General features: G+C 42.5%; 3 protein-coding genes and 5 non-coding genes across 8 annotated transcripts; all 8 read left to right on the top strand.

The window, feature by feature from the left end:
• The first annotated feature begins 3,991 nt into the window (after positions 1-3,991).
• zmpste24 (zinc metallopeptidase, STE24 homolog) lies at positions 3,992-9,899 on the top strand. Its single transcript, XM_070842132.1, has 9 exons — positions 3,992-4,396; positions 5,256-5,402; positions 5,564-5,767; positions 6,369-6,521; positions 7,132-7,273; positions 7,379-7,554; positions 7,911-8,015; positions 8,185-8,328; positions 8,432-9,899. Exons 1-9 carry the CDS (start codon positions 4,289-4,291, stop codon positions 8,654-8,656), a joined length of 1,404 nt encoding a protein of 467 aa, XP_070698233.1. The 5' UTR covers positions 3,992-4,288; the 3' UTR covers positions 8,657-9,899.
• Positions 9,900-10,642: 743 nt separating this feature from the next.
• atp5if1b (ATP synthase inhibitory factor subunit 1b) lies at positions 10,643-11,895 on the top strand. Its single transcript, XM_070842329.1, has 3 exons — positions 10,643-10,791; positions 11,349-11,461; positions 11,590-11,895. Exons 1-3 carry the CDS (start codon positions 10,723-10,725, stop codon positions 11,729-11,731), a joined length of 324 nt encoding a protein of 107 aa, XP_070698430.1. The 5' UTR covers positions 10,643-10,722; the 3' UTR covers positions 11,732-11,895.
• A 1,097-nt stretch (positions 11,896-12,992) lies between these two features.
• Positions 12,993-16,148, top strand: rpl13a (ribosomal protein L13a). The gene is made up of 7 exons (XM_070842584.1): positions 12,993-13,082; positions 13,774-13,846; positions 14,110-14,175; positions 14,390-14,491; positions 15,133-15,218; positions 15,431-15,490; positions 15,894-16,148. The coding sequence occupies exons 1-7, from the start codon at positions 12,993-12,995 to the stop codon at positions 16,101-16,103; spliced, it is 687 nt and encodes a 228-aa protein (XP_070698685.1). The 3' UTR covers positions 16,104-16,148.
• Positions 13,961-14,042, top strand: LOC139212521 (small nucleolar RNA Z195/SNORD33/SNORD32 family). The gene has a single exon (XR_011585338.1). It is a non-coding gene; the product is annotated as a small nucleolar RNA Z195/SNORD33/SNORD32 family (small nucleolar RNA).
• Positions 14,218-14,298, top strand: LOC139212520 (small nucleolar RNA Z195/SNORD33/SNORD32 family). The gene has a single exon (XR_011585337.1). It is a non-coding gene; the product is annotated as a small nucleolar RNA Z195/SNORD33/SNORD32 family (small nucleolar RNA).
• On the top strand, positions 14,957-15,033 carry LOC139212525 (small nucleolar RNA SNORD50). The gene has a single exon (XR_011585342.1). It is a non-coding gene; the product is annotated as a small nucleolar RNA SNORD50 (small nucleolar RNA).
• LOC139212523 (small nucleolar RNA SNORD34) lies at positions 15,292-15,367 on the top strand. The gene has a single exon (XR_011585340.1). It is a non-coding gene; the product is annotated as a small nucleolar RNA SNORD34 (small nucleolar RNA).
• Positions 15,595-15,671, top strand: LOC139212524 (small nucleolar RNA SNORD50). Its single transcript, XR_011585341.1, has one exon. It is a non-coding gene; the product is annotated as a small nucleolar RNA SNORD50 (small nucleolar RNA).
• Positions 16,149-18,583: the final 2,435 nt, after the last annotated feature.

Genomic DNA, 18,583 nt, shown 5'->3' on the forward strand with positions numbered 1-18,583 from the left:
GGCCTTCTTGGAGTCCCTGGGAGGGGTGCTGGATGGTGCGCCGACTGGGGACTCCATTGTTCTACTGGGGGACTTCAACGCCCACGTGGGCAGCGACAGTGAGACCTGGAGAGGCGTGATTGGGAGGAACGGCCTCCCCGATCTGAACCCGAGTGGTGTTCTGTTGTTGGACTTCTGTGCTAGTCACAGACTGTCCATAACGAACACCATGTTCGAGCACAAGGGCGTCCATCGGTGCACGTGGCACCAGGACGTCCTAGGCCGGAGGTCGATGATCGACTTCGTTGTCGTGTCATCTGACCTCCGTCCGTGTGTTCTGGACACTCGGGTGAAGAGAGGGGCTGAGCTGTCAACTGATCACCACCTGGTGGTGAGTTGGATCCGCTGGCAGGGGAGGAAGCCGGAGAGACTCGGCAGGCCCAAGCGTATCGTGAGGGTCTGTTGGGAACGTCTGGCGGAACCCGCTGTCGCTACGGTTTTCAACTCCCACCTCCGGGAGAGCTTCTCACAGATCCCGGGGGAGGTTGGAGATATTGAGTCCGAGTGGACCATGTTCTCCACCTCCATTGTCGGCGCGGCCGCTCGGAGCTGTGGCCGTAAGGTCTCTGGTGCCTGTCGTGGCGGCAATCCCCGAACCCGGTGGTGGACACTGGAAGTAAGGGATGCCGTCAAGCTGAAGAAGGAGTCCTACCGGGCCTTATTGGCTCGTGGGACTCCTGAGGCAGCTGACAGGTACCGGCAGGCCAAGCGTGCTGCAGCCCGGGCGGTTGTGGAGGCAAAAACTCGGGCCTGGGAGGAGTTCGGGGAGGCCATGGAGGAGGACTACCGGTCGGCCTCGAGGAAATTCTGGCAAACCGTCCGGCGCCTCAGGAGGGGGAAGCAGTACCCCACCAACACTGTTTACAGTGAGGGTGGGGAGCTGTTGACCTCGACTGGGGATGTCGTCGGGCGGTGGAAGGAATACTTCGAGGATCTCCTCAATCCCACCGCCAGGTCTTCCATTGAGGAGGCAGAGGCTGGGGATTCAGAAGTGGACTCGTTCATCACCCAAGCCGAAGTCGCCGAGGTGGTCAGAAAGCTCCTCGGTGGCAAGGCACCAGGGGTGGACGAGATCCGCCCTGAATACCTCAAGTCTCTGGATGTACAGGGACTGTCTTGGTTGACACGTCTCTGTAACATCGCCTGGCGGTCGGGGACAGTGCCTCTGGAGTGGCAGACCGGGGTGGTGGTCCCTCTTTTTAAGAAGGGGGACCGGAGGATGTGTTCCAACTATAGGGGGATCACACTCCTCAGCCTCCCCGGGAAAGTTTATTCCAGGGTACTGGAGAGGAGGATACGGCCGATAGTCGAACCTCGGATTCAGGAGGAACAATGCGGGTTCCGTCCTGGTCGCGGAACACTGGACCAGCTCCACACTCTCCATCGGGTGCTCGAGGGTTCATGGGAGTTTGCCCAACCTGTCCACATGTGCTTTGTGGACTTGGAGAAGGCATTCGACCGTGTCCCTCGTGGCATCTTGTGGGGGGTGCTTCGGGAGTATGGGGTCCGGGGCCCTTTGCTAAGGGCTGTCCGGTCCCTGTACGACCGGAGTAGGAGTCTGGTTCGCATTGCCGGCAGTAAGTCAGACCTGTTCCCGGTGCATGTTGGACTCCGGCAGGGCTGCCCTTTGTCACCGGTTCTGTTCATTATTTTTATGGACAGAATTTCTAGGCGCAGCCAGGGGCCGGAGGGGGTCCGGTTTGGGGACCGCATGATAGCATCTCTGCTTTTTGCGGATGATGTTGTCATGTTGGCTTCGTCAGGCCGGGACCTCCAGTGTGCACTGGGGCGGTTTGCAGCCGAGTGCGAAACGGCTGGGATGAGAATCAGCACCTCCAAGTCCGAGGCCATGGTTCTCGACCGGAAAAAGGTGGTTTGCCATCTCCGGGTCGGTGGAGAGTCCTTGCCTCAGGTGGAGGAGTTCAAGTATCTCGGGGTCTTGTTCACGAGTGGGGGAAGGATGGAGCGTGAGATCGACAGGCGGATCGGTGCAGCGTCTGCAGTAATGCGGTCGCTGTATCGGTCCGTCGTGGTGAAGAGGGAGCTGAGCCAAAAGGCAAAGCTCTCGATTTACCGGTCGATCTACGTTCCTACCCTCACCTATGGTCATGAACTTTGGGTCATGACCGAAAGAACAAGATCTCGGATACAAGCGGCCGAAATGAGTTTCCTCCGCAGGGTGGCCGGACTCACCCTTAGAGATAGGGTGAGGAGTTCGACCATCCGGGAGGGGCTCGGAGTAGAGCCGCTGCTCCTCCACATCGAGAGGAGCCAGCTGAGGTGGCTCGGGCATCTGTTTCGGATGCCTCCTGGACGCCTCCCTGGGGAGGTTTTCCGGGCATGTCCCACCGGAAGGAGGCCCCGGGGAAGACCCAGGACACGCTGGAGGGACTATGTCTCTCGGCTGGCCTGGGAACGCCTCGGGGTCCCACCGGATGAGCTGGAGGAGGTGTCTGGGGCCCGGGAAGTTTGGGCATCTCTGCTAAAACTGCTGCCCCCGCGACCCGACCCCGGATAAGCGGTTGAAAATGGATGGATGGATGGCATTACTATCATTAGTTTAGTATTCCTGATGTATACAGATTGCTTTTAAAGTTTGATGTTATTGTTTCAGCTTGCAGTCTTTCATCCAAAGAAATGGTGGATGCCTCAGGGCATAGACCCCATAAATTGTGGCAACTAGTTTGTGGAAATGTAATTTAACTGTAATTAACAACTAAAAAGGACAATATCAACCGATGTGATAATGGCCCTCTGGTAGAAAACTGTTTGAAAATCTACCTTTTAATCCCTTTATTATTTCATCTCACATTGGGGCTGTTTGGTGCACTTTCTTTAACAAATGTGTTCACTTAATTAAAACATAGAGCAATGAAATATTGCAGCATAGTCACACAGTCTTCACATCTGGGAGAACAGAATGAGTAGAGGCCCGGCAGCGACAAACAACTTAAACTTATATTGTTGATTTGATATTGTTAGACCCGATCCTTGTTTTGACAGCCCAAGAATTTAGCCGGAGAGTTCAGTCGGGCTCAGAAGCAGTTTGTTCAGCTCACAGGTAAGGTAGGTGCAGGGTGACAGAGACCCGGACTCAGACGTCTGGTTTTAAGGTGTTCTTGGACAGAGTCGTGGTCGTGGGGGTTCTTGCGTCTCAAGTAGCACGACCCTGAAGTGATGCTTCTAATATTCTAACAGTTGTGGATGTTGTTTACGTAGGCGTGTATCTATAGTCATAACTTTAGAATATGTTCTGTACAACACAAGCACTTTTGGTTCCGGCTCATCAGGTTAGAGTGAGTGTTGTGTGTTGTTTTTGTTCTGGACGTTCTCAAGACAAGAGGAGAGACACTGCTCTTGTGCAGGTCAAAAACATTTTATGGTGATATTAAAGTTCTAATTTAACATTAGAAGAACATTTTGTTGTAATAATAAGGTTTCTAATTAACAATATCACTTGCAGCTCTTGTGATTTAATGGCCTACTACTAATATATTTCCATATAATATTAGAAGACCTCAGGATAACCATGTGCACATACTGGTGTTGTGTATAAACCAGGTGTGGCATAGATTCTTCAGAGCTTTAAGGACCCTGGCGTCTTTTACTGGCTTCAGTTTTGTGTTGGAGTATCAGTTTCTGATTGTTTTCAACGAGTGTTAAAAGCATTCACGTCCTCTTAAAACTTAATGTGTTTTTCAAACGGAACTCGAGGATATGAACAGCGGGTTTTTCCTGCTCTCCGTCTTCATTTGCTGTCATCGAAAATTCAATCACATGCTTGTTTGATGGGTCATTCATTTTGAGAAATTCAGCAACTGCGGACACGTGTGTGCAGAGTGAGTGTGTATTAAAACGTGGCATCAGAAGTTTGACACCAATGAGTTACTCACAAGTAAAACAGATCAACTGCGGAACCAAAAGTTGAGCGGTCGTTTCCGGGGGGGTGGAGTTAGCTGTCACGCATTTCGCATGAATGGAATGATATTAGCTGTAAAAGCCTTTACTTTGGGATGGAATCTGGATGCAAAGATTACCGAGTTAACACTTAAATCTGTGTCTGTGGATTTAACGTGGGAATAATTCCCCCCTTTTTTCAACTTTAAAGTGTTGTCTAGTAGTTTGTGTGTAGAGCGGAAGCTAAGTAGCTGCTAGCCTAAAGCTAACTTAGCAGCCAGCTAGGGAGCGTTAACATCCCCGTTAGCCTGCTAGCTAGTCCTCAACAGCACAGACAAAAAACACATCAAACATGGTTGAAACTATATTTGACCTCCCGGTGGAGAAGCAAATATTTTATGCTGTTTTGGGATTTTCGTGGACGGTGTATCTATGGGAGGCATACCTTTCCTACAGACAGGTAAGCTAATCATATGTCAGTATCAGACTCTAAGGCTCTGCTTTGTAGCTAAATGTGTTTTTCGACGCAGAAAGTCATTAAAGAAACTGAAGAGTAATGGAAGTTCAGTTAAAAGTGCACAACATTTGTCACCATGTTTTTACACTTCTTGGATGACAGCAGCAGAGTTGTGTTTACTCATGAACCTGCTCAAATGTTTATACTGTGACTTTACAAGATGCATGTACACAAACTCAGGTTGTTACAAAGTTCTTGAAGAAAATATTTTTCTTCTCAGTTTATATTAATTCAGTGTTGGACTTTAGCTGCCAGATGTTGACTGACATGTTTGTGAATTAAATTTACTGTCTGAATCATGTAACTGAAGTCTTTTCTGCAAGGTTGGTAGAGTCACACTGAAATGGCTTCTTTTGAGCTTTTTGCTGAGTTTGGTGTATTTCCACTTCTTGCAGCAGAACATATTGCAGGCCAGATTGAAAGTGAAAACAGTGCAGTTTTTGATAAAGTCAAAATACATCAGGTGCATTTCCAGAGTCTATTATGTTAATACGTCACTTTAGAAGGAAGTAAAACCCTGAAACTTATTAGTGAAACGCATCAAAGAAACCCAAAACATGCAAATGTATGTGAATGTGATGTTATATCTTGGAAAAAGATAAAGACGAATAGGTTGAATATGTATTTGGAGCATAAAACTGGACAAAATAAATCAAGCCATTTTTGTTTTGTACGATAATTTCATCTCATGTCCTATATTTGAATTTTCCAAACTAATTTGTCTGGAATATAACAATATGACAGCATGAATTAACAATATAAATCAACTGATATATAATACTGATATCTTTGCCGTCCACAGAGGAAGATATACAGATCAACAACACATGTGCCACAGGAACTAGGAAAGATTATGGATTCTGAAACATTTGAGAAGTCACGTCTTTATCAGCTGGATAAAAGCAACTTCAGCTTTTGGTCTGGACTCTACTCAGAGACTGAAGGGACGGTGAGTAAATTAAAGGGTTCAGGTGGAGCGTTAAGACTGTTTATGTGAAAGTGGTGTTGTCTTATGTTGGTCATGTTTATACAGTTTAACATTTTCATAATTTATGTTCATGCCACATATTTTATATGTCAAAATCTAATGTTATGTTCAAAACCTCTCAGCTGATCCTGCTGCTGGGTGGAATCCCATTTCTGTGGGCCGTCGCTGGTTCTGTGACCACTCGCTTTGGCTTTGGCTCAGACTACGAGATCACCCAGTCACTTGTGTTTCTGACGCTTGCCACACTGTTCAGTGCCTTTACTGGACTTCCCTGGAGTTTGTACAACACATTTGTCATTGAGGAGAAGCACGGCTTCAATCAGCAGGTACAATGAATCAACAGCACTCACTGTCTGAAGTGTGACATAGAAGTGTGACAGTAGTTTCCCTCCTCAGGGAGAACAGCAGCTGTGCTTGATGTCATGACGGTTACATTGAAATGCAGCCAACATGGATCCAACGGGAAAAAAATCGTGTCACACAAAAATCTTAACCCAGTTCACTGTATACAATTCATCCCGATTATAAAAAAATCAAGCGACTGTCATAAATACAAAAAGAAAAAGTATTGTTTAAAAACCAGACACTCATCACTATTACTTTACCACATTAGCAGACCTGTGTTTAGCTGTATTTGGCTAAAAAAAAAACTAATTGACACATAATAAGCCTGCAGATTGAAGGAAAATATTAGATCATTCTACAGGACTCATTTCAATTTAATATTTTTCCACTGCTAAAGCTCATCACTTAAGCTTAAATCGATTTTTACGGACCACAACAGCTTTCTCTCTGAAGAAGTTAACTGCAAACTTTTTACTGCCGTATCAGAATCTGATAATTAAAAGATCACCTTTTTAAGACCCAGGCCACGGCTTGGTCATGCGTACAGAATTGTTTTATGTTATTGCTTTGTCTTCCTCTCAGACGCTTGGGTTCTTCCTGAAGGATGCTGTAAAGAAGTTTGTTGTGACCCAGTGTATCCTGCTGCCTGTCACCTCACTGCTCCTGTACATCATCAAGATTGGTGGGGACTACTTTTTCATCTACGCGTGGCTCTTCACCCTGGCTGTCTCTCTGGTTTGTGCTGCAGCTATTAAACAATGAAGCAACTTGTAGAAAAGGCCTCTTTGTGTAATAAGGGAACATGTTATTTGTTTGGTAATTGGTGAATAACTCAAACGTAATAACATAGACTATATAAAAGAAGCCAATGCAGAAGTGCCATAAACCTGCATTCTTTCTAAATGCCAGCAGGGGGCAAATCCAGCAAGTCCAATTGTATGGAAGTCTATAAGAAAATGACTCTACTTCTCTTATTTATTACCAGTAAACACTTTCCTAATATGTTTATTGTGTCAATCAATAGTTTCAACTCTTCCTCAATACAGCATGATGTTCATTTTGTAAATGATCTCATTTAGAGTGAAGTAGATGATAAAGCAGGGTATTCTGGCTGGACTAACAAATCTGAGGCGTGAGAACAAAACTCGTGTATCCCCTCTGGCTCCAAAATCAAGATGGCGATTTTAAAAATGCCAAACTCGAGGCTTTAAAACGCCAGTCCACAAACCAATGGGTGACGTCACAGTGCCTCATGTTCTTTTATACAGTCTATATAAGTAATACATAGATCGTGCTGTAGTTACACATTGCAATTCATGTGTCTCCTCTTCTCCTTTGTTCTCAGGTGCTTGTAACAATCTATGCAGACTACATTGCTCCCTTATTTGACAAGTTCACTCCTTTGCCAGAAGGAGAGCTGAAGACAGATATTGAGGCCATGGCCAAGAGTATAAGCTTCCCCCTCACTAAGGTTTATGTAGTTGAAGGTAAAGTAATCCAACTTAAACCAGAGTGCTCACATATGGAGCCACGTGCCTGTTAAATCATCATATTATTGCACAATAAAGTTTATATGTTTTCCGTATTTCCAGGTTCCAAGCGCTCGTCACACAGCAACGCGTACTTCTACGGGTTCTTCAAAAACAAGCGCATTGTGCTATTCGACACTCTGCTGGAAGACTACTCGCCTCTCAACAAGGCTGGAGAGCCACAGCCTGAGCAGCCCGAGAGTGATGACGCATCCAGCGAATCAAAAGCCAAGCCCAAGGTCACATGACTATTAAGAAATAAACACTTATAATTATAGGTTTGTCTTGATGACACTTGATAATTTTGTAAAACAGCAAGTGTCACATTCTGGAATTGAAATGGTATCAAGTGAAATGTATAATCAGAAATGACTCTCACATGTTTACCTTGCGGGGCAGAACAACCAGCCCAGGGGGTTAGAGGGCTTTTTTTGGCATCAATTGATTTTTCTATCACTAGCTACTTGTAGTGAGTGAGCAGAGAAGGCTGGAGGGTCTTGCTTCAACAGCACACATAACTTTTAATGTTTGAACTGGCTTGTTTGTCTTTCTGGGTAATCCAACAGTTTTTGTTTTCTCATGAATACTTTTACAGAACAAGAAACAAGGATGCAACAACCCAGAGATCCTTGCTGTCCTGGGTCATGAGCTTGGCCACTGGAAGCTCGGCCACACAGTCAAGAATATTGTCATCAGTCAGGTGACCTATTGTCTCCATTAAGACTCTTTCTCCTGAATGTCGGCTTGATTTAGTCTTTCCATGTTTGCACCAAAACAATGCAAAAAAGTTTTTCACATGAGATTCAAGACACAAAGATGTAAATTATATGATATGCAGATAACATCTGGTGACTCTGATTTTTCTGCAGATGAACTCCTTCTTGTGCTTCTCCCTGTTTGCTGTTCTGATTGGACGTAAGGAGTTGTTTGTAGCTTTTGGCTTCGAAGACAGCCAACCCACATTGATAGGCTTGATGATTATCTTCCAGTTCATCTTCTCCCCATACAATGAGGTAAATGTGGGATTGATAAATATTGCCTCAATCCATTTTTGAGCTGTTGACCTTATTATGTTATTTCATCTCATCATTCTTTGCTGATATCTTGTCTTTGCAGCTCCTGTCCTTCTGTCTGACGGTCCTGAGTCGCAGGTTTGAGTTCCAGGCAGATGCCTTCGCGCGCAGCATGGGCAAAGCCTCCGAGCTCTATTCTGCCCTCATCAAGCTCAACAAGGACAACCTGGGCTTCCCTGTGGCTGACTGGTTGTTCTCCATGTGGCACTATTCCCACCCTCCCCTCCTGGAGCGCCTCAGAGCACTGGGCAGCATCAAGCAGGACTGACGGGGCTGGAAGGAGGAGCGGCGGTCGCTGCCTCCTCCAAAGGGCCTCCGCAGACCGCTCCTGGCCCTGTGAGGCACCCTGGTCTTTTTCTACCTGGCCCCCCTCCTCTCATCTTTTCAGTCATTCCTCTACTTGCCATGCCTTCTGTTTTGTTCCCTTTGGAAACTCTGTTTTAAACAAAACCAAAACATATCAGCGCAAGCCAGCCTAAAAGAAAAAAAGCCTGAAGTGAAATCTCCGCTCTCTCTCTAGCGACACTTAATGTGCACTTGCAGAGAGTGATAGTGATTCTGGGCAATGTGTGTTTAGCAAAAGCTTCTGTCAGAGCACAGGTCACATTTTGACCTCAAGATGTAGTTTTGAAAGCATTTTATTTCTGTACAGATGGATTCTAACTTTATTTTGAAAAGTAAAATTAACAGACAATTCACAAAGTTGTTCCAAAACCTAAAGTTTTACTTGCAAAACAGTTTTTCTGTTGTGATGTGTACATGACCAACCAATGGTTAAAGGCATAAGAGTATGTTTTTAAGCTTATAAGTTGGAGTTTTATTTATGGTGGATTAAAAAAAAAGGACGTGTTTTTTGTGCTGACAGACAACTTCATGCATACTTGACAATGCTTTTTGCAGACTCACAGGCCAGAATTTGATTTGTCCCTCAAGTGTCACTGTTGCTTCTTCAGAAATATCTCCAGGCACACTCGACAATGTGAAAATGTTTGTCAAGACATCGACTCAAATTCTCAGTTTTGTCAGAGGAACTATGTAGATGCTTTGTCACCTTGAAGAAATGTGAAGGTCTCTAATTATCTCAATTGGTGTTCAGATAATTGACACATGATGAACAGAGTAGTGCAGAAAATTTCATTTAAATTTTGGTTAGACCTGTGGTTTTCATTTTTTTACATGCATTGGGGGGGTTGAGGTCTTTGTTTTACTTTTTCTTCCAACCACACCTGTACATATGTAACTTTAATGAGTAGAGTAACGGCGTATGATATGTATTGTGAAAAAATGTTGAATGTGGTTTGAAATTTTAAGTTGATAATGTGTTTCATAGTTTCTTCTCTTGGTTTTGGGCCGGAGTGAGCCCAGAGTTGCCTGGCAAGCAAAGTATTTAAACAGGGGACTTGAGAAAGGGCGTCTGCGAGGTTCCTTTCACCACAAAAGCCAGTGCTTGGTTTGTTCAGCGAGGTGACTGAATAATTTCTTTGCAGCATTGAATAAAATCCCTCAAAGAAGTCTTTATGGTTGATGGTGGTTTTATCTTTCTATAGTAATAAAAAAATAAAAGTAAGAAGTAAGTTTGTGTTTGTAATCATGATGGAGCATTTATCTATCCAGTACTTATTGTGACAACGTTCAGTAACACACCCTTATGAGTTTTAGTTGTGTATGTGTATGTTTTAAGGCTGTCAGTAGCCTACAGTAACCCTAACAGCAGTGGTTTGAAATTAAGTTTCATGACTCCATTGATGCTGTTTAATATTTGACTTTTCTTGCAACACATGCTTAAGATTTACAAAAATAAACCTCTTCTAGAATTTATTTTTCTTTGTACTACAGCTTAACGTGAAAATTCAATACACAAACTAGGAGAAAAAAGTGTAAACAAATGGAAGATAAATCGTCCATGACCTTTATTTAAACACTGTTTACGTTAACAGAAGATATAAATTATCTCCATATATAGTTCACAAAAATGTTAAAACTAAAAAATGTAAAGTCCAATATGAGCGTACGGTCAGCAGTTTACGTAAAGAACGTAAAGAACGTATCACGTTATCCAGTGTTGAGACCATACCATTACGAAAACATGACGGTATTTTTATAACATATTTAATCACTTGGTCCGTATATGATAAATATATACAAATGACTATTTGATACGCACTGTGATAATATATAAATATGTATCGCTATTTCGCTACGTCTCTCATCAGACCAACGTGATGCTGGTGTCGTCACCCCTGTCTGGCTAATAATGGCGCCGTCCTGTGGTGTATTTTTGAGGACAAGGGCAAGTTCGCCTGTCAGTGTTGTTTTCACACGTGAGAGTCCAATATGGCGAGGTTTCTGAGGCCTAACATCAGGAGATTTGTCACCTCACAGCTGAGAATGTCTTCAGACCAGGTAAAATACGTCCTGGAAACACACCAAGTGATAATACACACACTGCTGTGTGTAACCGATATACTGCTCTGTGGGAATCATTTTAAATGAATTAGCATAAAAAGTGTGCTTTTATGACAAGTGGATAAACTGGTGTTGGTGATTATAGGTCAAAGGGACTTTTGAACAATGTCGAGATACATTTCAATCACATTTTTTCTGCGTCCATTACCAGGAGTTGCCAGTTTACCACTTTACTCAGAAAAATTCAGCTCTATGGATTTGCTTGTCCTCTGAGGTTTTTGTTGCATTGTTGTCACACAAACAGTTTCTGGTCTGTTCCAAATACCTCTATTACCTCTCCCCACTCCTTTGTGAAACAAGCAGAAAATTGACCTTCAGAGTAAAGTAGCAAGATAACAAAGTGTGAGAGAGAAATGAACTTTGAAATCGTGTGACTCGAAGCTCCTGTCCCTTAAATAAATGCTTACAGAGCTAAACCCTAACACGGCTCTTGTATGTCTCTGTATGTATATACTAAACATTTACCCTGTGACTGTTCCCCTGTCCTGTATCAGCTGGGTGAGCTTGGTAAAGGTGCAGGAAAAGGTGGTGGAGGTGGAGGGTCCATCAGAGAGGCAGGCGGAGCCATGGGGAAGAAGCAGGCCGCTGAGGAGGAGATGTATTTCAAGTATGCATTTCTTTCACACCAACCAAATGTTAACCTTACCATCGCGTTATTATTTGATAAGTCACCATTTTTCCTTTTTATTATGTTTTCTCACTCTCTCTTGCTGTTGTCACCCATCTACGTGTAAGGCGTAAGGAGCAGGAGCAGCTGGCTGCCCTGAAGCAGCACCACCAGGAGGAAATTGACCACCACAAAAAGGAGATTGAACGTCTGCAGCGTGAGATTGACCGCCACAAGGGAAAGATCAGGAAGCTGAAGCACGACGACTGAGCAAAACCTTACTAAAAAGAGTTCCAGTTGTCTCACGGTCCCAGCTAGTCACCTTATATTAATTACTCAGATTGCGGCATGCACTGTGTTACCCAGCCAGTCATGAATGTGTGGATGATTGTTCTATAAGTGCTTGAAAGTTATTAAAACAGTTCATAAAATGATGAATGTTTCCATGGCATGCTATAAACACAAGTCAACCCTTTCCAGTGTTTTGTAAGTAGGTTTAAAAAAAAGTGGAAAAACCATGGTATCTTTAATGCTCCATATGGCAACATCCATTTATCCTCTTGTGTAATGTATGAATAAATGTATAATGTAAATGCCATTGGTAGCTCTATCTCATTGTGCTGCAATTTTCAGATTTTTTTTTCATTGTAAGAGTAATTGGCATCATCACTAACACATTTATTTAACTTGCAGTATGGTTTTGATTTTAAAAAGTGAAAATATTATCCAAGAATGTACCTGGCCATTAAAGTAAAATTAATTATTAAAAAAAATATATCACTGATACTGGGAATGTTTTGGAACGTGTCTGGTGTAAATTTTGATACACAACACTGTTTTTAAATGCATTTTGTGAATAAGTGATCGTGTATTAAGCTGGTCTATAAGGCCTTCATAATTTATGATACTTTGCTCAAGTGGTGCATGTCCCCATTTACATTTTCTGTTATTCAATTTACCACAAACTAGTTGACGTGCAATGAATATGGGGCGCTAAGGCTACTGAGGGTTTGGGGCCCCGGGGTAGCTTTTCATTTCCCAAGGTGGTAATCCAGCCTGGAAGCACATACATCCATGCACTGGATTTCCAAGTTAAATAAACAGGACAAAATATGGATCATCTCTAAATACATAAGCCAACATAAGCTTGTGGTTACATGAGGATGCCACACAGAAGTCTTTCTCAGTTCACTTAAATAATCAAAAGCAGAACACAGTAGGATGGTGCATTGAATCTGGCGCAGTATGTGTTTTGATATTAGCAAGCAGGAGTGTGTGATTTCACTATAGGTCCAGCTCATTCAGTGTACGATCCAGCTTTAAATCTAACAAGAGAAATTGCAATTAAAAAGTCGAAAACGTAAGTTGGGAATTCAGTAAAAAAATCTGAAATATTTTTTATTTCTTTCTTTTTTATTATACAACATAAACCCTCTATGAACTGAACTCATGGATGCATTGAGTAAATATCCTCCATCCGATGGTGGCGGTGGTGCGTTTGTAAAACTTCCCACGAGAAAGAAACACACACATGTCGTCATTTCCGCCTGCCCCTGCCTTTTACCACGAGCAGCCCCGTGCATCTTTCTTTTCGCACATCATGGCGGACCGGTTCAATAAGGTGGGCAACTGCTGCGGACTAATATTCTCTTCTTTAGCCCTTTAATGGAAGTTAATCCCTGTCTTTTACAGTTAATGTGCGGGCTATGACTACAGGACTGCTTGGTGTAGTCGTTGTTTTGTTCGGTGTTTCTCCTAAAGCCCGATTTTAGGACATGTTTGAAACTGCTAGCCGTAGCTGAGTGGACATGCCTTCATCATGGCAGCTTCCCTAACGAGTCAATGCTGTTAGCTTGAGCGCTTTAGCTTCAGTCATAATCATGAGTAAGTTAAAGAAACGGACACGCAGTTATTAAATAGTTACCAGCCCTTTTATTCTTACAAGAGGATGTTGTACTTAAAACCACGTTATTATGGATGGTCAAATTACATTACACGTATTAGCATGATTTGACGTTGATGCTAAGCTAAAGATACGTGTTAACCGGCGGGTTACTGGTGTCCATGTGCAGTTATTACAGGGTGCTTGGAGGCAGCAATGCATTAATCACGCTTCTATCTAGCAATATAGCAGTGATCCTTTTTAAATGTGCAATTTCTGCACAAGAGTTAATGGCCAGTCGAAAACCTGTCCGTCTGAAAGTCGGTTTGATTTGCTTAATGTTAGCATGCAAGTGGTTAAGCTAACGATAGTTTGATTTGTAGGTCAAATAAACTGGCATCTTATTCCTGTCTCCTTTTCAAACCTGTAGGTTCTGCTGCTTGATGGCAGGGGCCATCTACTGGGCCGGCTTGCTGCCCTTGTGGCTAAACAGGTTCTCCTGGGTACGTATTGAATGTTTTATACCTGTTTCTGCTAAATGCCATGTGTGGTGGCTACATGAGCACTATTCAAATACTGAAGAGTACGCTGAATAAGAGACTTATGTATCGCCTCAGCCTGTCAATGATGATGAATTCTCAGCTTTGCTTGAGTTTAACGACCATGAGAAAACTCACATGCACTACCATCTGAGACCAGATGTACATTATTACTAGCACGACTGACTTCTTACTGTATTATAATTTCTAGTATTTTTTTCTTTTAGGACACAAAGTGGTGGTGGTGAGATGTGAAGGCATTAACATCTCTGGCAACTTCTACCGCAACAAGCGTAAGTGACATTGATGCAGTTGTCCCTTTTATTTACATGCTTGTTGTCAGTGATGTTTTCCACAATATATTCGAGTTTCAATGACCATGAGACTACCTTACATGCACTACCATCTGAGACATCAGCATTATATACTGAAATTATGGCTGCCACTGCCTGGTATCTCAAAATATTCTTAATTTAAATGTTTTCTGTACCATGTGTCGCTCCACAGTGAAGTACCTGGCTTTCCTGCGTAAGAGGATGAACACCAACCCCTCTCGTGGCCCATACCACTTCAGAGCTCCCAGCAGGATCTTCTGGAGGACCGTCAGAGGTGAGAATGTGGTGCTACTCCAGACATGCAAACTTCTTTACCAGAACATGAAATTAGACACTGATCGAAGACCCTGGGAGTAAGAATTTAGCAAGAATCTGAATTGAATCAATGGACACATTTGCTGTGATAGAAATGGATAGTGTTAAATGTCAGAAATTGACAATCACTGAAAGTAATAGTTTGGACTCAAATTGCTGAGCTCAGCATGTCTAATGCCATAACAACACCATTTTTATGTAACTTGAACTATGTTCTTCAAAAATGCAGTTAGTGGTTTGCATAGATATGGCCAAAATATCATTTGGTACTTAAATTATGAATTCCAATAGCAGATAAAATGGTTATATTTATATTAACTAAAATATGTATGTGATTACTGGGTCACGTGCTGGTTTTAAAGGTTGACACCTTGTAAAGGGTGGAGTTTTTGTTCATTGGTCTCTGCACAAGTTGTTCCTTACTTGACTGTGATGAGCACTTTATCCCGAAGCTGATCATCTATTGATGAGACAAACCTTTACGGATCTGATTGCTGAGTTGGGATGAACATTTGTGCCTGGACAAATATTCATTTGATACAACTGCAATGCTTACCATCTGAAAATGTATTGAACTTAAATATTTTGTCTGCTGACCAGGCATGCTGCCCCATAAAACCAAGAGAGGCCAGGCTGCTTTGGAGAGGCTGAAGGTGTTCGACGGTATCCCCCCACCCTATGACAAGGTGATGTACCTGAATTGACAACGAAGGGCCACATTGTCCGTATTGTGTGGCCTGTACATATGTCTGTAACTCTGCTGTCTATGATGTCAATTATCTTATCTACCTTGTTTGAGTATTCACTCTGAAAAGAAATAACAACTGAGACATGCTATCCTATCGATGTTTAGACATGCTTTTTCTTCTTTATCTGATTTTTGCCTTTTGTTCCACAGAGGAAGCGCATGGTGGTCCCAGCCGCTCTTAAGATTGTGCGTCTGAAGCCCACTCGCAAGGTGAGTCTTGAATATTTGAATAGCTTATTGGGCTGTAAAAGGCTACCAAAGTGGATTAACTTGTATCTGAATGCTTCAATCTACCTGCCACAACAGTTCTTACTTGACTGTGATGAACACTTTATCCCGAAGCTGATCATCTATTGATGAGACAAACCTTTACGGATCTGATTGCTGAGTTGAGTCTGGGACAAGTGGTGCCTCAAGTTGAAGCTTAAAACATAGACTTAAGTCTTACATGGAACAGCAAAGCGTTTATTTGTGTGAGAAATCACTATTCCAATATTTGCTGTTGGAAACATGACTTTTTTTTACTCTGAGGTCATATAATCCTCCATAGGTACTTTGTTTGGTTGGCCCATAATGGAAAAATTGAACTGACTTTGAGTTTCTTTCCCCTCAGTTCGCCCTCCTTGGCCGTCTGGCCCATGAGGTTGGCTGGAAGTACCAGGCTATCACAGCCACCCTGGAGGAGAAGAGAAAAGAAAAGGCCAAGCTCCGCTACGCCAAGAAAAAGACAGTGGCCAAGCTGACCAAGCAGGCGGAGAAGAACGTTGAGGCAAAGATTGCAAAATACACAGACGTTCTGAAACAATTTGGAGTCCTTGTCTGAGCTGGTTGCCTCTGGCTAATAAAGATTAAGAAATGTTTATAGAAAGTGTGTGGACGTTTTCATTCCACATGACTGAAAATGGCACTTATGTTTTAAATAAAGTGAATGTCTTAGTGGGTGCATTACAAATAAATATTCTGTTAATCATATCTTGGAGCACAGGAGGGTTAATGCAGTGTAACCAGCTGTAATTCACATGAGATGGAGGCTGAGTTAAGGGACTCATATCAGTTGTATTTTACTTGGGGAGGTGTCTTGGAATTAAAATGTACCACATTTATGTGTCCCCACATTGCACACATGGATTTTTTTTGATAATTTAAGTCCGTGATCTAAATCATTGCTTTTGAGACCCTGCAGCACTTTGATCATTGTGCCTCTGAGTCTGTAGCATTCAGGTAATTGGAAAATGCTGCATATCACTATTCCATTAGAGGAACAAATGTGAATTTGCAAGGAAATCCTGAACAGGATCTTATTTCTGCTCTCGTGCGAAACTAAATGGTCCGGTGTTGAACATGAATGTGGAAGTAATTTTAGGCATGAGACAGTTAATACATGATCTTAAGCAATGAAATGGGTATCCACTGTATGGTGAATCAAGTCTACAGGCTTCACTGAAAGCATAATTTGATAAAAAAATTGACCATAAGTGTAATGTCTCAAAGTAACAATATAGGGTGTTTCAGTCTGATTTGAAAGGCTGACAGTAGATGTGGTGTTCCCTTTTCATCCTTTTCTGTTAGTATTTGCCATCTGGGTGCATCAGTCATCCATTTGTTTCACCATCTGCTGCATCTGAAGTGATATATGAAAATATGATAATGGGAGTTTGCCTCTGCTGTAATTAAGGTTGTGAACTTTATTGTTTAATTTCACAGATCACAAGTGAGAAGACATAACAACATACAAGACAGTAGACAAGACTATAACGGTACCACTGTGGCATTCACTGATTTCCTTTTATCATTAATTATTTGCAGGGGAGCTGAGGACTCGAAGCAACATCAGGTGCAGTGTTAAGCATAAGCTACTGCAGCTGGACCTTTTTACCAGCAGAGAGCAGTGTTATACTTAACTAAACTAAGTGTTTTAAGAGTTTGATTCCCAGAGTCAAATGAAAGAAAAACAGCTGTTACTGCTGTTCTCCTGCACTGAGGAGTTAGAAGCAGATACCTTCCTTCCTTCCTCTCTATTGACTTTGTCAAAAAAGTGTGCACTTAAACTACTTAACACAATCCTGCTGAAGTGGACCTCATAAGCTTCTCCCCAAAGTGGTAAATTAAAGGATTATCATCCAGAAAATACAGTTGGTTCCAGTTTACTCTGCTTAGGAAGTAATCATCCTGTAAAGGGCATTCTGAAGAACAATTTATCCTGGTCAGTTCAAAATAATCAGTGACTTGGCTGCCTTGTGGGCGGCCTACAGTGTCACACAGTTTTCAGTACCTCCTCTGCCTAAAATAGCGCAGACTCTGAGGTTATTACAAACTAAATCATTCCCTATCATCTCATATCATTCCCTTTATTACTGGTGCTATTATGTAATTCAGTTTTTTTTTTAAGCTAGCTGAGATTAAGAGTTTAACCATTTGTTGGGTGAACTGTAGCTGATGAGAGAAGCAAACGACTCGTCGAGGAACTGAGCCTCAGTCATATGGATCCACTAGTCACGTCAGCTTTGGCCCGTGTGCTTTTCCATGACAGCATTCCCTAGACATGCATGTAAATAATTTAGGCACTCTGAACTGACTCAGTAGACGATCTGCCTACCCTGCTGGAGGATCATATAGATGTAGATGTACATGAACTGTAATGGGCACTGTTTCTAAACCTGTCTGGCTCCCAGAGATTCTCTTTCTCACGTGGTCTCTTTCATTCATTCATTAATTCAGATTTTAACAGGTAAAATAATCCAGGGTTTCTCAAGAAATTGGTGAAAAGTCAAAGACCAACCAAAATCTGCCAGAGTTGTGCCTTTTAGCCACACTGTCAGTATTTGTTCATACTGCTAATTAGCAAATGTTAGCATGCTGTCACGCTAAGCTAAGATGGTAAACATCATACCAGCTAAACATTAGCATGTTAGCATGCTGATCTTGGCACATACACAACAGAGTCTTGTTACTCCTTAAAGCCTGAACCATGAAATAATTGCCTGAAAATTCAAATTTTTTGAAACTGGAGTATTTATTGAACCTTCTGACAAATTACAGTTTCACAGTTTGTTTGTCTTAAACAAACATATAACATATTAACATATAAAACACAAAAAGATATCACTGATGATGTAGAGGTGTATGTATCAAATATGAGGGTTAAATGTTCATACTTTTATCTCTACAAGTCTCTAACAGTTATTCAGATGAAAATATATGACAACTTTAGAGAGAAAATCACTTTTTGGTTGAAGTACAGCTGAATTTTGAGAGATCCAAACCCCAAAAGGTTGGGAATCACAGTCCCAGACTAAGCATCTA

The sequence above is a fragment of the Pempheris klunzingeri genome, chromosome 13 (genome assembly GCF_042242105.1).
Source record: "Pempheris klunzingeri isolate RE-2024b chromosome 13, fPemKlu1.hap1, whole genome shotgun sequence".
NCBI classification, from domain to species: Eukaryota; Metazoa; Chordata; class Actinopteri; order Acropomatiformes; family Pempheridae; genus Pempheris; species Pempheris klunzingeri.